At 34.5% G+C, this 18,037-nt stretch overlaps 4 protein-coding genes across 5 annotated transcripts; 2 read left to right on the forward strand and 2 right to left on the reverse strand.

Moving 5' to 3' along the window:
- The first annotated feature begins 3,949 nt into the window (after nucleotides 1-3,949).
- Nucleotides 3,950-5,031, forward strand: LOC120127281 (transcription factor MYB8-like). Its single transcript, XM_039145224.1, has 2 exons — nucleotides 3,950-4,204; nucleotides 4,321-5,031. Exons 1-2 carry the CDS (start codon nucleotides 4,072-4,074, stop codon nucleotides 5,016-5,018), a joined length of 831 nt encoding a protein of 276 aa, XP_039001155.1. The 5' UTR covers nucleotides 3,950-4,071; the 3' UTR covers nucleotides 5,019-5,031.
- Nucleotides 5,032-8,202: 3,171 nt separating this feature from the next.
- LOC120127346 (laccase-6-like) lies at nucleotides 8,203-10,261 on the reverse strand. Its single transcript, XM_039145258.1, has 5 exons — nucleotides 9,984-10,261; nucleotides 9,651-9,895; nucleotides 9,441-9,569; nucleotides 8,425-9,366; nucleotides 8,203-8,343 (listed from the first exon to the last, which is right to left on the reverse strand). The coding sequence occupies exons 1-5, from the start codon at nucleotides 10,259-10,261 to the stop codon at nucleotides 8,213-8,215; spliced, it is 1,725 nt and encodes a 574-aa protein (XP_039001189.1). The 3' UTR covers nucleotides 8,203-8,212.
- Nucleotides 10,262-13,702: 3,441 nt separating this feature from the next.
- On the forward strand, nucleotides 13,703-14,782 carry LOC120127320. The gene is made up of 2 exons (XM_039145245.1): nucleotides 13,703-14,161; nucleotides 14,348-14,782. The coding sequence occupies exons 1-2, from the start codon at nucleotides 13,703-13,705 to the stop codon at nucleotides 14,780-14,782; spliced, it is 894 nt and encodes a 297-aa protein (XP_039001176.1).
- Nucleotides 14,783-15,309: 527 nt separating this feature from the next.
- On the reverse strand, nucleotides 15,310-16,189 carry LOC120127248 (uncharacterized protein At4g00950-like). Of its 2 annotated transcripts, XM_039145203.1 has the most exons (3): nucleotides 15,762-16,189; nucleotides 15,547-15,623; nucleotides 15,310-15,405 (listed from the first exon to the last, which is right to left on the reverse strand). In XM_039145203.1, exons 1-3 carry the CDS (start codon nucleotides 16,183-16,185, stop codon nucleotides 15,322-15,324), a joined length of 585 nt encoding a protein of 194 aa, XP_039001134.1. In that variant the 5' UTR covers nucleotides 16,186-16,189; the 3' UTR covers nucleotides 15,310-15,321. The 2 variants fall into 2 exon arrangements, with proteins under 2 accessions (XP_039001134.1, XP_039001133.1); XM_039145202.1 differs by having other exon boundaries at nucleotides 15,547-16,189.
- Between the last annotated feature and the right edge of the window lie 1,848 nt (nucleotides 16,190-18,037).

The raw sequence follows: 18,037 nt of genomic DNA on the forward strand, positions 1-18,037 counted from the left end.
AAACCACTATGTCCCAAAGGACCACATATTACATATGTCCTGAATGACCACTCCTTAAGAACCATATACATAATACAATGGACCAAATAAGTGTACCGAAGTACCACATATATGTTTCATAAAATTACATATATGTCCCAAAGGACCACGTAGAACCCTTGACTCTTGGCATGCCAACTATACCCCTAGCTCTCATAACACATAACATGGGCATTTTGATTATGTTATCACATTTTCACATATTCACATAGTTCACTTACACGTAGATCATTTTCATACGATTCACAAATCACATATCACATGACTTATAACTCATAGCTTCTTATTACATATCATGTAACATTCTCGTAGAGTCTCATTTTCTAACATTCATATAGACATGTACATATATCATTTCCTCATATCTCTTATCTCTTATAATCATATAATTTATTATTATCCAGGAATCATATTCACATCATTTATCACACATGCATGCATTCACATAGATCACATACGAATATGCACTTAATATCTAGACATATGCATTTACTCATATCCATTTAACATAATATCACTACATGTTTATGCTCCAATATCCATATCACCTAATATTGGAATTAGACTTATTACAAGTCTTAATTCCATAGCATAAATTACACTTATTATCATGTACTCACCTTAATTACTTGCCAATATCAAGCTTTCGTTCTCTCTCTCGAATCTTACTCTGACAGTCTATCCGGACTTTGCTTTCGATCGATATCTACACAAATACGCAATTTAATGAATGTCGAGATTCGAATTACTTGATACGATTCATATCAATACAAACTAAATAAAACTCCAATTTAACTTTCCAACTTAAGTAGTATCAGTACTACCCTCACAGTATCGATACCTCTATGCTAGGGTATCGATACCCTACCCCGGTACCGATACCAAAATTAACTTCGATGTTTCATGGTATTGATACCCTCCACATAAGTATCGATACTTCTTCCATATAGTATCGATATTGCTCATCCAGGTATCGATACCCCATGCATCAATTCCTCATAAATTGCCTTGTAGTATCAGTACCTACTCAATAGGTATCGATACCATTTACCCAAAAAAATGCTTCTTAGCACGAAAATTTTCAACACTTTACCCCAAATTCTAATTATTTACCTCTCCTCATGCCTTTAAACTTATCTATACATATGTAAACCCTTTTTAAACAATATAACACTTCATTATCTTCAATATCTCACTATAACTCTTGAATCAAAGAATTTTACTAAACTTTCCATGTTCTCTAAATTCATTTCTAATGCTTTAAGCTTCTTAATCCTTCTAATGACAAGTCAAATTCATCAATAAAACTTCAAAAACCTCTTTATATCAATAATTCATTTCTACACCCTTAATAAAATTTCCTTTTTATATCTTCATTCTTGATGTTTTAAGCTTATATAAGCTTTCCCTAAGCTTATATAACACCCAAGGAATAAAACCCAACTTAAAAATCCAAGAATCAACCAGTTGAAATTAACTCACCTTTTGCCATGAAGCTTACGGGAAGAAGAAGAAAGCAAGAGGAGAAAGGTTTCCAGAAATCTCCCCCAATCCACATGTTTCACTCTTAATAAAGGAAACAAAAATATCCTTTAAGCTAAAAAGACCAAATTACCCCTTTAATTCATCCATTTTTGCTATTTAATCCAACATTAAAATTCTTTACTTAAATCCCTGAACTTTTAACTTATTTCAAAATTGAGCACAAAGTTTCCAAAATTTACATTTTAGTCACTAGCTCTGATTTTTGGGATGTTACATGCGATTTGCGAATGGAGCAAATTGGGTAGGAAGAGTCACTCTCACCTCTGTAGTACCCAATCCAATTAATTGATTAATAAATTAGATACCAATGATTATTCCATATATATATATATATAATATTACTTATATATAAATACATATATATATATATATATATATATATTATTTTAAAAAAATTGGGGGTTGTCATGACCCCTCTAGTCCTTAAGTAGTTCCGCCTCTGTGCTTCATGTATCTGTTCAAAAATTACTCTCAATCATTTGATATTGAACACTCACACTTGTAGTATTTATGATGCTCGAACCCTAAACCTTAAAAAAAATAACAATTTTTTTACAACCGAGATTTCTAAATAAAAAAATAACTATAATTTAAGGATTCAATTTAACAAACTCTATAACCAAGACTTATTAAGCACCGGACCTCGGGACCATGATATTGGCTGGAATATCTAAAAGGGGTGATAAGTTAAATCTAATCTTGAACCCTTAATTAATAAAGGGTCCCAATTGCTTCCCTTATTTTGTGATTTCATTAATTTAATTTTGATTATTTCAACAAATTAAGTGACAATTATGTATCAATAAGAATCTAATTATTTGTTTTAATTGGGAAACTTTCCTTTTCTCATGAACGAGTGACGATTTTCCTGCTGGAATTTCCCATACAAAGGAAAAAGATTCCACTAGTCGTGTAGACCAAGTGAATAATTAAAAACATACAAAATCAAAATTAAATAAAGAACAAGCAATAAATTATACATAAGCATGGATTAGGTAATAAGTATAGTTTTAACTTCATTCATTAAATTATTATCATGTTCCCATTGATAAGGTAAGAAAGAATGATTTTGGTCTTTAACTACCATCCTTTCACTGCAATGAAATGTGATTGCAAAAAAGTTAATTATTGGATCGACATAAAATGCTAGAAATATGATACAAATGCATGGAGTTGAAAAGGTAAATCCCACCTATATGTTCACAAATTATTTAAGTTCTTTTAAAAATTATATAAAATATTTGAACCCATCGTTGTCGAGACGAATTAAAATTATTAATAAAAATAAGTCTATTATATACTTATTTAAGATTTTTCATAAATTCATTAATTTTTTTTAAAAAAAATAGTTCCGGAAAAATATTTAGACCCTAAAAATTAAGATACATGATTCTAATCCCAAGATCAACAATCGATAAATTATGAGATATGATTGACAACTACTATGCCACGTATCGAAGGACCAAAATAAGAGACTAGCTTAGGACGGATGATGATATTGAATTATCTTATGTCATTCTGAATATATTGTCTTCAATTATCACGTGATATAATATAGAGAATAAAAATCGTACATAAAATAAAAGAAAAATACTTCTCCATAGTGGAGAATTTTTTTCTTTTCTTTTTTTCAAATAATCCGAGTTATCTCATTTAATAGAATTTTCTTTTTTATAAAATATTTTAATTATTGTTATTTTTCAATAACTCTTCAATTAAATTAAAGCAAATAAACCATAGATAAATATCATCGATCTTTGTTTTCCTATTTCTTCGTCAACAAACTATTTTCGCACCAAAACTCATTAATAAAAAAAAATCAACCAGCAAAGCATATACTACAAATAAATGAACATGGAATTAGGATTTAGCATCCATCCAAAGAGATTTCCTGGTATCCTTTTCGGAAATTTCAAAGTCCAGACATGTCGGGGCGACGACTGTTCAACATTGAATTTCTCTACCGGATCTAAATTTTTGGTTAGCCCACCTGTTTCTTACCAAAACTCGGGTCAGTATTTAGTATACTGTATGAAATTAAGAGTTTTTTTTTACTGATGGGCTGAATTGAATTCCAAAATTTTAACAGAGAAAAAGTCAAGATTTACTAAAATAAGGGGCCAAAAGAAAATTTTACCATTTGTTATCTAAAGGTTTTATTAGTTTTGGAGGTTAGAATAATAATTTTACAAAACGGGACTAACCCTCTGGTGTTGCCCTTGTTTACATGGCATGCTCATCCCAATTGTAGCTTAAAAAACTGGACCAGTTAAATATAACTATAAAATATAAAATTTGGAAACAATATAAATATTGCTGTGTTTTTAACAGTTGTAAAAGGCTTAAACCAGAGCTTCGGGAGTCGTGCTCCTTAGAGCATCGTCCCTAGGACCCTAACACATCTCTCTCTGTTTTCTCTCATCTGTTTCAATGTTTGATCAGTAAGCGAATCCAAAGAAGAAAAAGAAAACAAAAATACAGAGAGAGATGGTAAGAGCTCCTTGTTGTTCTAAAGTAGGGTTGCATAGAGGTCCATGGACTCCCAGAGAAGACACATTGCTTGTCAAGTACATTCAATCTCACGGTGAAGGTCACTGGAGATCCCTCCCTAAGAAAGCAGGTACTAAATTACCATGGTTACGAGTTCGTTTGAGTTGAATTCGTTACCCAGTGATTGGTTTGATTTAATTCTGATTGTAATTTCTGTTATAGTTGTGACTTGGGGTTAATTTGCAGGGCTACTTAGGTGTGGAAAGAGTTGCAGGCTGAGATGGATGAACTATCTAAGACCAGATATTAAGAGAGGGAATATAACACCCGACGAGGATGATCTCATCATCAGATTACATTCGCTTCTCGGCAACCGCTGGTCTCTCATCGCCGGACGACTCCCTGGTCGAACCGATAACGAGATTAAAAACTACTGGAACACCCATCTCAGCAAACGTCTTTTAAGCAAAGGGACCGATCCCAAAACCCACAAGAAATTACCAGACCCGGTCGTGGTTCAAGCAGTGAGAAAAAGAAAAAAGAGCAGCTGCAACAACAAATCAAAGAAACCAGCCGAGCCAGAAAAACCCAAAATCCATCTCCCCAAACCCATTCGATTCACAGCTTCGGTTCAGTGTACCAACACATTCAGCACTGTGTCATCGAGCCAAGGAGGAGGAGAGGTACTGCAAGTCCCTTGGACCGAATATGTCAATGAGGAGGAGAATGGGATCGGGTTTTTATCTGGTTATTATAATAACAACGATGATCGTGATTTTCTCAACGGATCAGATTTCGAGTGTCAGTCTCATCATCATCAAGTATCTGGTACCGAAGATGATACTAATTCTCTAGACAAGCTTTATGAAGAGTATCTGCAGCTCCTGAAGACAAACGAAGATCAAGTGCAGTTGGATTCTTTTGCAGAATCATTACTGATATGATTATAACAGAAAATGGACCAAAAAAAAAGGTGGGATCTTGTTGTTTTTAATTATGTGTTTAATGTTCATCCAATAACAGTAAAGTTGGTTGAATTTGAATCTTAGCTTTCACGTGCTTATCTTCTACCTACATGTGCTTTTGGTAAATAGATTTTCAATGAAGCGGAGTTGTGGACATAACTTAAAGTCACTTTGAGCAGGCATAAATATGTAGGTACTATCTTATAAATGTTCACCACTGGCAGGTTTTGATGAATTGGGCATTATGGGAAATAGATAATGCAACTTATCAAGCGGTCAAAACAACAACATGGATCATACACTGATACACTGCTGATCCACCATATGTGAACTGAAAGTGACTTCTTGCTTATTGATGGTTTCACCATTCAGTCATTTGCCTATTTTGTTTTTTTAACGAAAATCTCTTTGGAATTACATCTATGCCTTCCTCCTATCATTTAAGTCTTTCGGAAAAGCTTCTCTTAATTACATTATAGGTTGAGTTAAACGTTGAATTTATAGTTTAAAACGAATAAAAATTATAAAAAAATTAAATTATATAAGAATTTGATCATTCCCACTAGCCCTTTTGATCCATCCCTGATTATAAGGTCAGCCTACTTCACTTTATGATCCCAATATACATATACACATTGTCACCATGCACACAATGCTCAAAGCTTGTCTCTTCAAAGATTCAACTGCAAAATATAACACACACGTGAGTGTATAACTCTTCATAGGTTAGAGAAGCATTGGCTTACTAAAAATGAGATTAGTTCTTTGAATTATCCATCGATGTAATTAATTACTTGATTACTGCTATGCGCGTGCTTTATATCATGTACTATGGATTTACGTATACCCATTTTCTGAGTGCAGAAGGCAAAGATTTGGCCGATACTCTGTTGAAACTCGAAAGTTGAAGATTAGTTTAGCAGAAAAGAAGTCTGAAGAGGTATTTGAATGGAGGAAGCAATAATTTTAATTCAAAAAGGTTATAAAGTTGTGTTAGGGTTTATAAAGACACACTTTCAATTAATTCCTAAAATATATTCCCTTGTTAAGTCTTGTCGTCCTTTGAGATTATTAAAACAAAACTCAAAACAAGTGGAGAGAAGTCCAGTGAACTGGAAATCGAATAAAATAAATAAATTAGAATATCATGATTTAAAATATTAGTTAATATATTCAGAGTGTCAACCTTCAAGAAAAAGAATAATATACATCATTGATATTACAAATTCCATATTAAAAATGGGCAGTTTCATAGTAGGATAATTTTTCTTCTTCACATTTTCCATTCGAAAAAGGAACAGAAAAACATTCTCGTGAGGAAAATTCTTTATGGTAAAAGAAAGAAATTATGAATAATTCATTCCCTTTTCTTGCAGGTAACAGTTATGCCTAGAATAAGTTAAACGACATGAGATGTTTGAAAATTAATCAAAGTATGTGTATGTGTTGATAGATAATGAACAACAGGGTAACGTCGGCATGAAAGCTGTGTATGAGTTAGAGAACAAATTGAGTCACACCATATTATTGAGGTACAGGGGAACAAAACTAGAAAGGCAAAAGATTAATGTCGGTCTTTTTTCATATTTATTTATTTTATTAGGGTTTTGGTAGTTAGATGACCTCGTGACCAACGTCAAGAATAAGGAGTTTGTTCAAGTGTTAAGTAGATTTTAAATTTGAGATCTTGTAAATATAAAAGTTTTCTGTTGATGAAAGATTTACCCACTAAAATTAAGCATGTGATACAGATTGATCTGGATTATTCAAAGTAAAATTTTAAGGAACTGAGAGGATAATAAAAAAAACGTTTAGTATAAGTGTAATATTATATTTAATTTGTATTGTAATGTTAGTTATCTGTTTAATTTAAAAATAAACTCCTGAAGTATGATTTGTACCTAAATTATTTTTTATTAGTTTTCACCCGGTCCAAACGTTTTTGTTGTGTGCATTTTCTTCTTTTTAATGTTTTTTATTCTGTTCAAATAGTTGATGTAACACTTTTTTATTATTTAAATATTTTATGTTCAAATATTTTTTAAATTATTTTCTTTTAACTTTTTCTCGGTAGTGATGGTAAAAGATCTTAAGTACGCTCACAAACGAATATAAAATTTTATATTAAATTATGAGATTTTAAAATTTTTGAGAGAGAAAAAAATTATAAAATTTAAAGAATGAAAATAGATTATTAATATAAAAATAAAAAATATTTAAAACATATGATAATTTGAAATTTTAAAAAATAACGTCTAATAGCCTTACAATATAGAAAAGGGCCTTCACCCTTTATTTGTTGTCATAAAAAAAAATCTCTCATCTTACTTTAGTAAAAGTTTGGAAAGTAGCAGCAAATGGTCCCATGCATCTACACGTAAACCAAATAAGGAAACCAGTCCATGATATCGAAATACAAGGCTCAATGTACATGAACATTTCACCATAATCCAAAAAGATACTAGTAGGACAACTGCATCTCGGCATTGAAAAAATTAATCTATCTTAAGGTCTCATTTGGAGAAAAAAAAAGATTTTTTTGATCCTTTAAGTTAAAAGTTTAGAAATTAATCCAACTTATTAAGTTAAAAAAATAGAATAATGGAAGTTATGTATGTATACAGACACACATCTAACATTCTCCAGCGGAGTTGCAGCTTCTTCGTACTTTAATTTTTGAGAGCTGAGCTGTTCGAGAGTGGAACAGCTGGGGTTGAAAAGCACGTAAGCTGGTATTTGAAGGAGAATAATATAGGCAGTTTGAAAATTGTAGGGCTAAGAGCTGTAGTACTTTCCAAAGATTTGATCCCCGTTCTTGACCTTATTCCATTGAAAGTAATTATATTCTACGCATCAGAGTTAAATTTGGGGAAGCTATAAGTCTAGAATGGATGACACTTGCACATGGTGTTGGTTTTATATCTAGTAATTATTGTTAGCTCAATTCCTTAACAATAATTACAAAATAAATGAACCCATATTGCTAATGCTAGCCCACCTAATCATTCTTGACCGACTGTTGGATAGAATTTAATCATTGATTTAGTAATAAATGATTCTGTGTATTAACACCCAATCTCGAAATTAAATTTTGACATTCCTTTAATCTCTACTTTTTTTAGGCACACAATTCGATGACGTAGCAGGGCATATAACAAATGCAGTGGCCTCTACTAGCACCGAGGGAGATCTGCAGGAGGATGCGGGAGAGTCTCCGGCTCTCCTTTCCCGTTTTCGACGATCAACACCGCGCCTAATCCCCATGACTGGTGTATTTCTAAGTGGCAATGCATGAACCAAACCCCTAAATATGGAATAGAATCAGATCAATATGTAATTGACATAAACATTATACTGAAAAAGATCTCAAAGTTGAGTATCGTACCTGGATTGTCGGCCACGAATCGAATTGCTGCCCATCCTCCTACCGGGACTCCGATGGTGTTCATATAAGGTGGATCGATCAAGTTAAAGTTTGCAGTCAATGGATTGAAGTTCCCGGTACCATATCCAACGACGTAGAAACTGTAGCCGTGAAGATGGATCGGGTGGTTTTCGGTGGTGACTGTACTAGTGTCCTGGAAGACAAGTTGTACCCTGCTTCCAAATTTGACTACTTTGGTCCTTGTTCCATTGATGGCCTGTGTGTTATTAGGAGCACTGTTTGGTGCCCCATTGGCAAAGTCAGCGAATTGAAGTGGTGCACCAGGGAAGTCCACTGTGAACTGACCGCCAATCTTCTTATAGTAAGCTTCCAGAATAGAAATAGTAGGCTTTACAAAGCTTATGTTGTTCATGGAAGCTGCAAATGTCCCATTGTTCATCCCTCGGCAGTTCTTCTGCGGTGTCTTGGACCGACATTTGTTGACGTTTAATCCCACGGTGACAAACAAGTTAGTATCGATCTGTTTAGGAACGTTAACCGGATTGAGGCTTCTAAGCCCATCCATGACGGTCATTACAGCAAGATTATCGTTAAAATTTGGTAATTTTGCCGGTAGCGATATGCTGTTAGGGACAGCACCCAAGTATTGGAAGTAAGCTGCGGCTGATCTGTTTTGGAATGAAATGTTCTGGGCAGACATGTAAGGTCCCATGGCCATGGAGTACTTTCCTATGGGCTGATCAGCAGTGACAAGAACATTCATGGTCTGTCCTGGTCCCAGCATCACACGATCCGTGGTGAATGGCTTGGTGTACTCGGCATCAGCCTCCACGACGGTTAGTTTATGATTAGCTATGGCAAAGAAGTTCTCCATGTTTAGACCTGCATTAATTAACCTTAACAGATATGTCTTCCCTGGTACAACATCGATCTTGTAGACATCTGCAAACCAATAATTATAATATTCATCCCTAAATATTCAACAATAAGGATGCCGGTACAAACTTTTCGTTTACCATTTCTAGAGCAGTTGTAGTTAGGGCCGGGGTGACCGTTAATGGTAAATGCATCAGCCGGTGGAGAAGGGCCGCCACTAGCTAGAACTTGCTGCTCAAGTTGTACTACATCTCTTAGCCAATACTCCCCTGGCAAATTTCCAGGTAATCTTCAAATTCCAAATATAACATTCCATAGTTCAGTATATCAGATTAAAGGCGATCATGTACCTAGGATTACGATGTGCTCTTCGTAAGGGTGCTTGAAATGGTAAGTGACCCCTGTCTTAGGATACACAACAATGGCACCATGAACAGTGGCCCTAAGCCAAGAAACATGAGCGTGCCAGAAAAAAGTGCCCTTCTGCTTCACCATTGTGAACTCATACGTGAAACTCTGACCAGCTTGAATGGGACACTGAGTAATGTAAGATGGACCATCAAACCAGCATGATAGCTTCTGCCTCACTCCATGCCTGAAAAAGAACAATAATCCAGCACTGGTTATGGATGAGAATGACATATAATTAGTAGTCAGTAAGTAATCAAATTATAAGCAAATACCAGTGAATTGTGGCATTGTAAGGGGTCTCATTGGTGACCTTGACAATGATCCTAGCATCCTCTTGCGCGTAAACAACAGGTCCCGGGAACATTCTGTTAATGGTCACAATCTCTTTGGTATTACACAATTTAGTAACCCTCATCGTTTGCACCCTGAAATCATAGAACCTGGTTGAACCCCCTGCAGGCCACTCATGTGCCACCACATGGAAAGATTGGAAACAGGACAACATTGACAACGTTACGAACATGAAAACGAAAGCGGCTAAGTCTGCCATTCGGAGTGAGAGAGATAGAGACATGATAGTTGAAGTGAAGAAGGCTAGGGAGGGAAACAATTTAAAAGGATGTGGAAAAGGGTGTTTTTTTTTTGCGTGCGTGTGTGTGTGTAGTAACGTATAATGTTTGTCAGCTTTCATGATTCCTCTAACATGGGATACGTTATAATAAGGTGTTGGGAGCGTGATTATTCATTGTGACCCCAATGTAGGGAATGGGATTTTATCCATCTTTCTGTCTTAAAACAGTAAAAAGCAGATAAATCTTTTGACTGAGAAAAGAATGTGCATAAACCCCACATCAACAGTTAGTTTCCCTACTCTGTATTCCATACAAGTTTGGCTATGGTATGAGTATTTCATGTGTATATAATGCAAGTAAAAGGGAGACAGTCCATGATACGACTTGAGAGGTGAGTGTTCAATAGATGAATGGGAATTTTGGAGTGAGAAATAAAGCAACAAAATAGGTCCATTTCAATTCTGTGGTACTCAAAAGAGAGCAAAGGCAAGTAAAGGATGGGTTTGTTTGTTGTGCTTTTGTTAGACAGCTGCCCTTTTTTACTCAATCATATGCAATGTTGGATTGAGACACGCCTTCCTAAACCAGCTTTTTTAGCTAAGACAGCTTTGAATAAAATGGGAAAGGAGCACTATGCATTATGCACATTGCTACAAATATTCGAAAGATAAAATCGTAAAACAAGAATACATAGATTTAACATAAAACTTAAATATAAAAGGATAAAGCAGAGAGTTTCCGATGTTGGGGAGTGATAGGATGATTGTGTCGCAAAGGCAAAGTTCATGATGTTGTAACTTCAATCTCACGCTATCTGCCATGCGTGTGTGATTCTGTCAGCCTCTAAAACCTCTGGGGGGGGGGTTTTCTCACTTCTTTTCCGGCTTTCTAACTCCATGCCCCAAGGATCAGACTTATGAATAATCAACTCTAATAAGAAAAGGAAGATTTTTCAACTCTTACTTTGAATATTCAACTTTCTTTTTCTCTTTTAGCATCCATGTCTCATGCTGCTCTGAGTGCTTACTTTCCAAGCATCTATTCCAACACCATTTACTATTCTACTTCTATTAATCTGTCTTTATTAACCTGCAAACAAGAAGCCTTTGACCAGCTAAAAGGTTCATGGAATAGTTAATGAAGACTTTCATTATCCATTTCTTTGGCTTATAAAAGATGTATATACCTTATCTTATCTACCCCCGACATTGCTTAAGCATATACTCAATAGTGTTCTTTGTAAGTATTCACATTTAGTGTTCTTAGGGTGAGCCCAAAGGTTGTTTTTTGATATCAAAATTCAGACGCCATATTCTATTTTCCTATTTAAAATATGAAGTTTAGGATAATTATGTATTTATAATTATTTAAACATGATAATTTTTAATATAGTTATTAATCGATTAATAAATTTATATTAGATAAATAATTAATTTATTTAAAATATTAAAATTCAAACTATAGATGATAGTAAACTCTTTTAATAACCTCAAAAATGCTCTCTTAAACATTATTATTTATTTATTATTATTAATATTATTACTCAAACTTTCCTATGTGGCCTATCTTTGAAAATTTTGAATATCCTACCAATAGTGATAGAAAAGAAATGATAGCATCAAGCAGCCCACCCCCCTTGTCTTATAAAATTTAATTTGGACCGACTACCACCTCTTGATCTCCTAATCATCCGCCACGTATACATTCATCGACGGTCCAACAAAGTGCTTCGTAAAATCACTAAAATTTCGTATAAAAAATAATAAAGATGGGCTAGAGACCTCCATGAAAGTGACTAAACGATGTCTGAATTGAAAACACGGTGTTCGGCCCTCACCATCCTTTGTCTTAATGAATAAAAAGCCTGGGTTTTTGTTCCAGTCTATGCAATTATAGCCTTATTTTTCTCTCCTTTTCTTGTTGGGTATGTTTCATTTGTTGAATTATGATTTATTATTGAACCTTGTTGCGTGCACTGTTTATTGATCTTTCTCTATGTTTACCTTTTGTGGTTCTTGTTCTTCAAGTATGTGTCTTTCTTCTCTTTCATGATGTCTAGTTATGAAAACACGATACTCTAGTTAGATTAGAGTTCGGAATTTACATTGCGTTGCCTGTTTTTGATGATCTAATGACGGTGGGTGTCTGGGGATGCATCTAAAGTTCACTTGAAACTACTCTTTTAGATTTTGATTTAAGGCAATGAAATCAACTTTACATTTGCTGTTTTGATCAGTTATGAACCTTTGTTTAGGTTATTACAATGACAAGAACATGGAATATCCGTAACTTGTTGTAAACACTCATTTTCGTCATGGATTTATTTTGATAGATTTTTTTTGAAATTTTCATATTATATAGCACATAGTATATATTTATATTATATTATATAGTATATATATAGTATATTTGTATAATATATTTTTAGTATTTTATATTTATATATAGTATTAATATATTATATATAATATATAGTATATATAGTTATATTATTATATAATATTATTATTTATATAATTATTAATATTATTATTTTTTGTTTTATTTTTAGGTCAAAGTCCAAATCTAATTCCAAATTAAAGTCCAATCCAACAAGGGTATAATGGGAGCCCAAACAAAAGCCCAAGTTAATTTTAACCACCATTTGTAATGTTGTCTTTGAATTTTTAATTAATTCAACTTAGTCCTTTTTAATTTACTTTTTATATTTTTGTAAATTGGTGCCTTGTCTTATTTTTTTGTTTTGCAGTATTTTTTTTAATTTAACCCTAATTTCATATTTTTAGGACTTTATTTTAAATATCAAAGTTCGTTAAAGATAAGTAATTCAGATCGAATATTTAAATTTTAATCAAGACTTCAAATTTCAAAATTAAGACAATCAGTAATTGTGTTGGTACCGAAAGGACAGTACAAGGGCGCTCATCTTTCCTTGAATGTAATCGACTCTTGGATCCGACTAATTTATGGTAAGTTGCAGATCAGATAAATGGTAAGTTTTAGGTGTCCGATCAACATAATTCGAAATGATCGGTGGCGACTCCATCACATCACTTCAAGTAGTAAGCGTGAATTTGGGACCACCCGAAGTACCGTTGCGACAACAATTGTAATATTTCAAATGTGGCTAGTTTTTGTTTTGACTATTACTTTATCAAATTTTTGTTGCAACAGTTAAATGTGTTAAAGAGAAGATTAATGGCAGCAGCTGAAGCAAGGGAAGTCTGGCAAAGAACAGCTAATCGTTGCTTTGTCCAAGAAGATGCCAAAAGAGCTCCCAAGTTAGCTTGCTGCCAATCGTCATCTTCCTCTAAACAGGCTTATTCTAGCCTCATTGGTGTAGCAGGTGCGCACGATCAGCCTGCGGTTGGTTTTATGCCCTCAACAGGACCCCTTACTATCCCAATCCACCCTCTAATATGAGGTGGTGGCTACAGCCTAGCAACGGACCCCAAAAGGGTTCAACAAATGAGCTGTTAAATGCCTTGGAGGATGGAGTGGAAAGCTACAGCCTAGCTACGAACCCCAAAAGGGTTCAACAAAAGGGCTCAGCAGAGACAATGAAAAATTGTGAATTATTGGAGATGGAATCCATAGAATGTGATGTTTCCAAGAAAACCAATGACTTCTCTTATGATCTAGGGTCTCCCTGGGTCGGAGGTGGGAAGGCCGAGCCATGGTGGCGCGTGACAGATAAAGATGAGCTAGCCTCCCTGGTTGCAAAAAAGTCGCTGGACTTTATTGAGAACTGTGATCTCCCTCCACCTCAGAAGATGCACATAAGGAGGTATTCGCGCGAATGTTCTGGTTGTTTTGATGGTGATGAAGTATCTTCTTCGGCTTGGAAGTCCCAAACAGACCCTGTCTCCAGTCTAATCGTTAATGCAGATGCGCATTGTGCTTCCAACTCTTGGTTCTGGTATTATTTTATAATGTGCTTCCAAAATGACTTCTTAGATGAACATTATTTTGTGTCTCTAGCCAACCAATACTTAAACATAGAATAAAACTATTTAACTTATCTCAGCTTCATTTGACTGCACTCCTATATTACAACCGAGAAGGATTTCGTAGAGCAAGTTACAGAGTCTGATCCTACTAAGCCTCAGCTACTCGAAGTGCTTCGTCAATCACAAATACGTGCAAGGGAAGCTGAGAAAACAGCAAAGCAAACCTACGCAGAGAAGGAGCATGTCATCAAGCTTATCGTCAAACAAGCCTCACAAATCTATTCCTATACACAGTGGTTCAAAATGCTGCACCTAGATGTTTATCTTCAGATTAAGAACAACGAGCAGCCAGTCTCCACTCTATTTCCTCTAGTTCTTCCATGGACATCCTACGATAGTTGCAAATCACGGGGAAAAGGTGGACGAAGAAAGCAGAGCCAGCCTAGACCGAGCATAACTACATGTGCCGTTGCTTTTGCATTGGGACTAAGTCTTGTTAGCGCTGGTTTGCTGTTGGGATGGACTGTAGGGCGGATGCTACCTTTCTAGATAGTTAGGGAGTTGCAACTAATCCCCTTGCTGCCATGAAAATTGCTTTGCCACAATTAATTTTACATTTTATTCGCCATGTTTATTCAATGCAAGTAATTTTCCATTTCTTTATTGTAGCCGTTGTATTATTTGTAGGTAGTGTACTTGAGGGGATACGTACAAGATGTCCATGAATTGTTGGTTGTACATATCTCGGGCGAAAATGTTCTGATAATTCTCTATGATAAATTTATAAATGTACTGTCAATCTTTTGAGTTCGAGTCGAATCTTATGAATTGAGAAAATAGGAATGTCTTAATTTTATTACTACTACCGTATGCAAACCATCCTAGTCCGGAAACTTTCAGAAGATAATAGTTGCATCCATAGCCGTAGCCATATATGCATCCAAATAAAAGTTATATATTACATTTGATCAGTCATTTTCATTCTCAGGGAAATATATCAAGCGGCTTAAATGGATAAGAATTTCGATTACTGCTGCGGCCTGAGGGTAATTCTTCAACTGATGGTTATCAATTACAGGGTGCCTTGATTAAAAGTCGGCCCCCATATGCCTATCCTTCTTTTCCCTTATGTTCCATGGAACCACTTGCTTTAAGCCTTCATAGATACTTGCCTGTCGTGTTTCAGACAACAAATCAAACAACTTTCTGGGATGTAGTAGTACAATGATTACAACAAAAACAATAAAATGATTTGATTTGTCAAATTAGAGAGATTAAATTTCGACTTTCAAAAGGAACAGAGAGAAACTTACCCAGAAATGGAATTTGGAATGAGAGAGACTATTCAAGCTGCCCCTCTTCTTCATCCTCTTGATACTAACGCTTACGCTGCTGCTACTGTACTCTTCTCCTTTATCTCTATACGATGGGAACACATAACTCTTCCCTCCAACATCGCTTCTCCTCCGAGAACCAAGAAATCCAGCTTCTTCCCTGTTCCCTCTCTCGCTAACAACCATTGTACCATCACCACGTTCCAGCACCATGTTCTCAGGGAAAAAGCTACCAGCACTAAATGACCCGTAACGCTCACTTTTCACCATTCTAAAAGAAGAAGACTGAAACCTAGCCCTGCCCAAGTAAGGACCATCCAAGACTGTGGTGGTCGAGCAAAGTTTCTCGTTGTTGTTGGTCTTCTTCTTATTTGCTTCCTGCAATAGCAGCAACCTGGGAGGCAGTTCCAGGCACTTCCGAGCAAAGTCATCGGAAAAAGTAGCGACCGTGGTGTAAGCCTTGGGCTTGCCCGGTTCCTCTTCCCACCGGAATGGGACCGAGGCCGAGGCGCGTAACGGTGGGGTTAACGTCCCTGGTCTTTCCGGGGACACCATGTGTGCATGCAGAGATGAAAACAATGGTAACCTCGATGGCTCTTTCTCTGCTTCAAATCCCATGGTTTGGTTCGAAAAGTGGTAACTAAATGTTCATTGTTATACTATAAGGAAAGGAGCGGGGAAGGAGTTCTTTTTAACGTATGGAACGAGAAGTCGAGAGAAAAACTCATTAGCTAAAGGGTCAACTTTTCTGTTAGTCCCTCTATTATAACTAGTTTGTGGATTTAATTATCGTAAAAAAATAATACATTAATGAAATTATCAAAATAAAATGATATTGGTAGTTTGATGATTGATACACACTATTTTAAAGTTTAAAGATCATTTTAGAATAGGTTTATAATTTGAGGATTGATATAGAATATTTTAAAATTTAAATACTAATTTAAAATGGGAGTTATAATTTGGAAACATCTTGTTCAATTATATTTGAAATCTATTAAGTCAAATTCTTCTATTAGTTCATGTATTATGTATAAGTTGCTGATTTAATTTTTATTATTCAATTTGACCATTCTAATTTCTTTAAATCTGGTCATATTATCTATATACCATTTGAGTCAAGATAAATCAATTAAATTAGAAAATATAAATTAAATCATGAACTTTTGTATAATATAGGGACTAATGATAATTATACCTAGAAACAAGGAGAATCAAAATTAAGATTATATGTTCATTATGCATGATGTTACATGCATGCTTAACAGAAAACTAATTACCATCCATTAATGCATGCAACATTCGTTAGATTTAGGGTCACAGCATTGTAGGTTAGGGAAAATGTGCGAAGAAATCGTAGCTTCAAGGCATATTTGCGATCAAACACGTGTGGAACTTGTGCTTCCACGAGTTTAAGAGCCCTATATCTGTGGGACAATATAGACAATATAGACAATGTTTAAAGATGCCCTTCAGCAACAAGTTTGGCAGATCAAATGCCAAGCTCGAGGTCGAAAGTTTATGGTGTTTTTAACACCCATCATCGTCGTCACCTCCATTTCTGTCACATGCTAAGAAATCGAATATGTACATGAGAATGTCTTATATGGATAACATATATGGTTACCTCTTTAATGGCCTCCTGAAATGGGGTAATACTCAAGGGCGGAACTAAGAATTTATGATAGTGGGGTTAAAGTATTTTTTTATTTTTAATAAATATATTTTTTAAAGTCGAGGGGCATGATAAGTTTTTTATTTATTTTTTAAAATTATATATTTTTTATATTAATTAATATTTTAAAAAATAATTTCCGGGGCCAAGGCTGAAGTCTCTTTGGCCCCCGTAATGTTCCACCAGTGGTTATACACGAATGTTAGAAATTTGTAAATAGAAAGATAATAAAAAATAAAATTTAAACAAGAAAATATATATACATGTAAAAAAACGATATTTAATGTAGTGCGATCTTATATATAAGAAACAATAATATATTATCAAAATATAAAATTACGTGTATCACGTTAACGTAAATCTGATATATATATATATATATATATCTAAAATCTCTAAATAAACGATAATGAGTAAAATAAATGATTGAAAAACAAAAATGTCAATATTTACGTGAAATATTTTTAAAAAAATAACGAATAAAAAGATAAATTCACTATAACACCAAGATTACAAATAATTTACAGTTAAAAAGTCCCAAATGAAATCTAACTTTCCATCGAATTATAACTTTAATCTCTCATCTATTTATAGAGTGATTTATTTGACGACAATATTAATATTATAAAGAGTGTTCTTTAGTATGATTTTTTTAGTTGAACTTTTAATTTGGATCGATCCAAATCGCACACTTCTAATCAAAAGTTGATAAAAAATGTATAATCTCTTGTATGAACTGAAATAGTGAAATGTTCCGCAAGGACCGTACTATGGTATTCTGCCTAGGGATGGTCA

This window comes from Hibiscus syriacus, unplaced genomic scaffold (genome assembly GCF_006381635.1).
Source record: "Hibiscus syriacus cultivar Baekdansim isolate YM2019G1 unplaced genomic scaffold, ASM638163v2 tig00110467_pilon, whole genome shotgun sequence".
Classification (NCBI taxonomy): Eukaryota; Viridiplantae; Streptophyta; class Magnoliopsida; order Malvales; family Malvaceae; genus Hibiscus; species Hibiscus syriacus.

What these genes read in the sequence shown, in the direction of transcription:
- LOC120127320 (XM_039145245.1), top strand. Translation starts at nt 13,703, where the DNA reads ATGAGGTGGTGGCTACAGCCTAGCAACGGACCCCAAAAGGGTTCAACA. An exon ending in ACCCTGTCTCCAGTCTAATC is followed by an intron (nt 14,162 to 14,347) that starts GTTAATGCAGAT and finishes ACAACCGAGAAG; the next exon opens with GATTTCGTAGAGCAAGTTAC.
- LOC120127281 (XM_039145224.1), top strand. Translation starts at nt 4,072, where the DNA reads ATGGTAAGAGCTCCTTGTTGTTCTAAAGTAGGGTTGCATAGAGGTCCA. An exon ending in ATCCCTCCCTAAGAAAGCAG is followed by an intron (nt 4,205 to 4,320) that starts GTACTAAATTAC and finishes GTTAATTTGCAG; the next exon opens with GGCTACTTAGGTGTGGAAAG.
- LOC120127346 (XM_039145258.1), bottom strand. Translation starts at nt 10,261, where the DNA reads ATGGCAGACTTAGCCGCTTTCGTTTTCATGTTCGTAACGTTGTCAATG. An exon ending in CTACAACTGCTCTAGAAATG is followed by an intron (nt 9,367 to 9,440) that starts GTAAACGAAAAG and finishes ATTGGTTTGCAG; the next exon opens with ATGTCTACAAGATCGATGTT. An exon ending in ATTCGTGGCCGACAATCCAG is followed by an intron (nt 8,344 to 8,424) that starts GTACGATACTCA and finishes TTCCATATTTAG; the next exon opens with GGGTTTGGTTCATGCATTGC.
- LOC120127248 (XM_039145202.1), bottom strand. Translation starts at nt 16,185, where the DNA reads ATGGGATTTGAAGCAGAGAAAGAGCCATCGAGGTTACCATTGTTTTCA. An exon ending in ATTCCAAATTCCATTTCTGG is followed by an intron (nt 15,406 to 15,546) that starts GTAAGTTTCTCT and finishes GAAACACGACAG; the next exon opens with GCAAGTATCTATGAAGGCTT.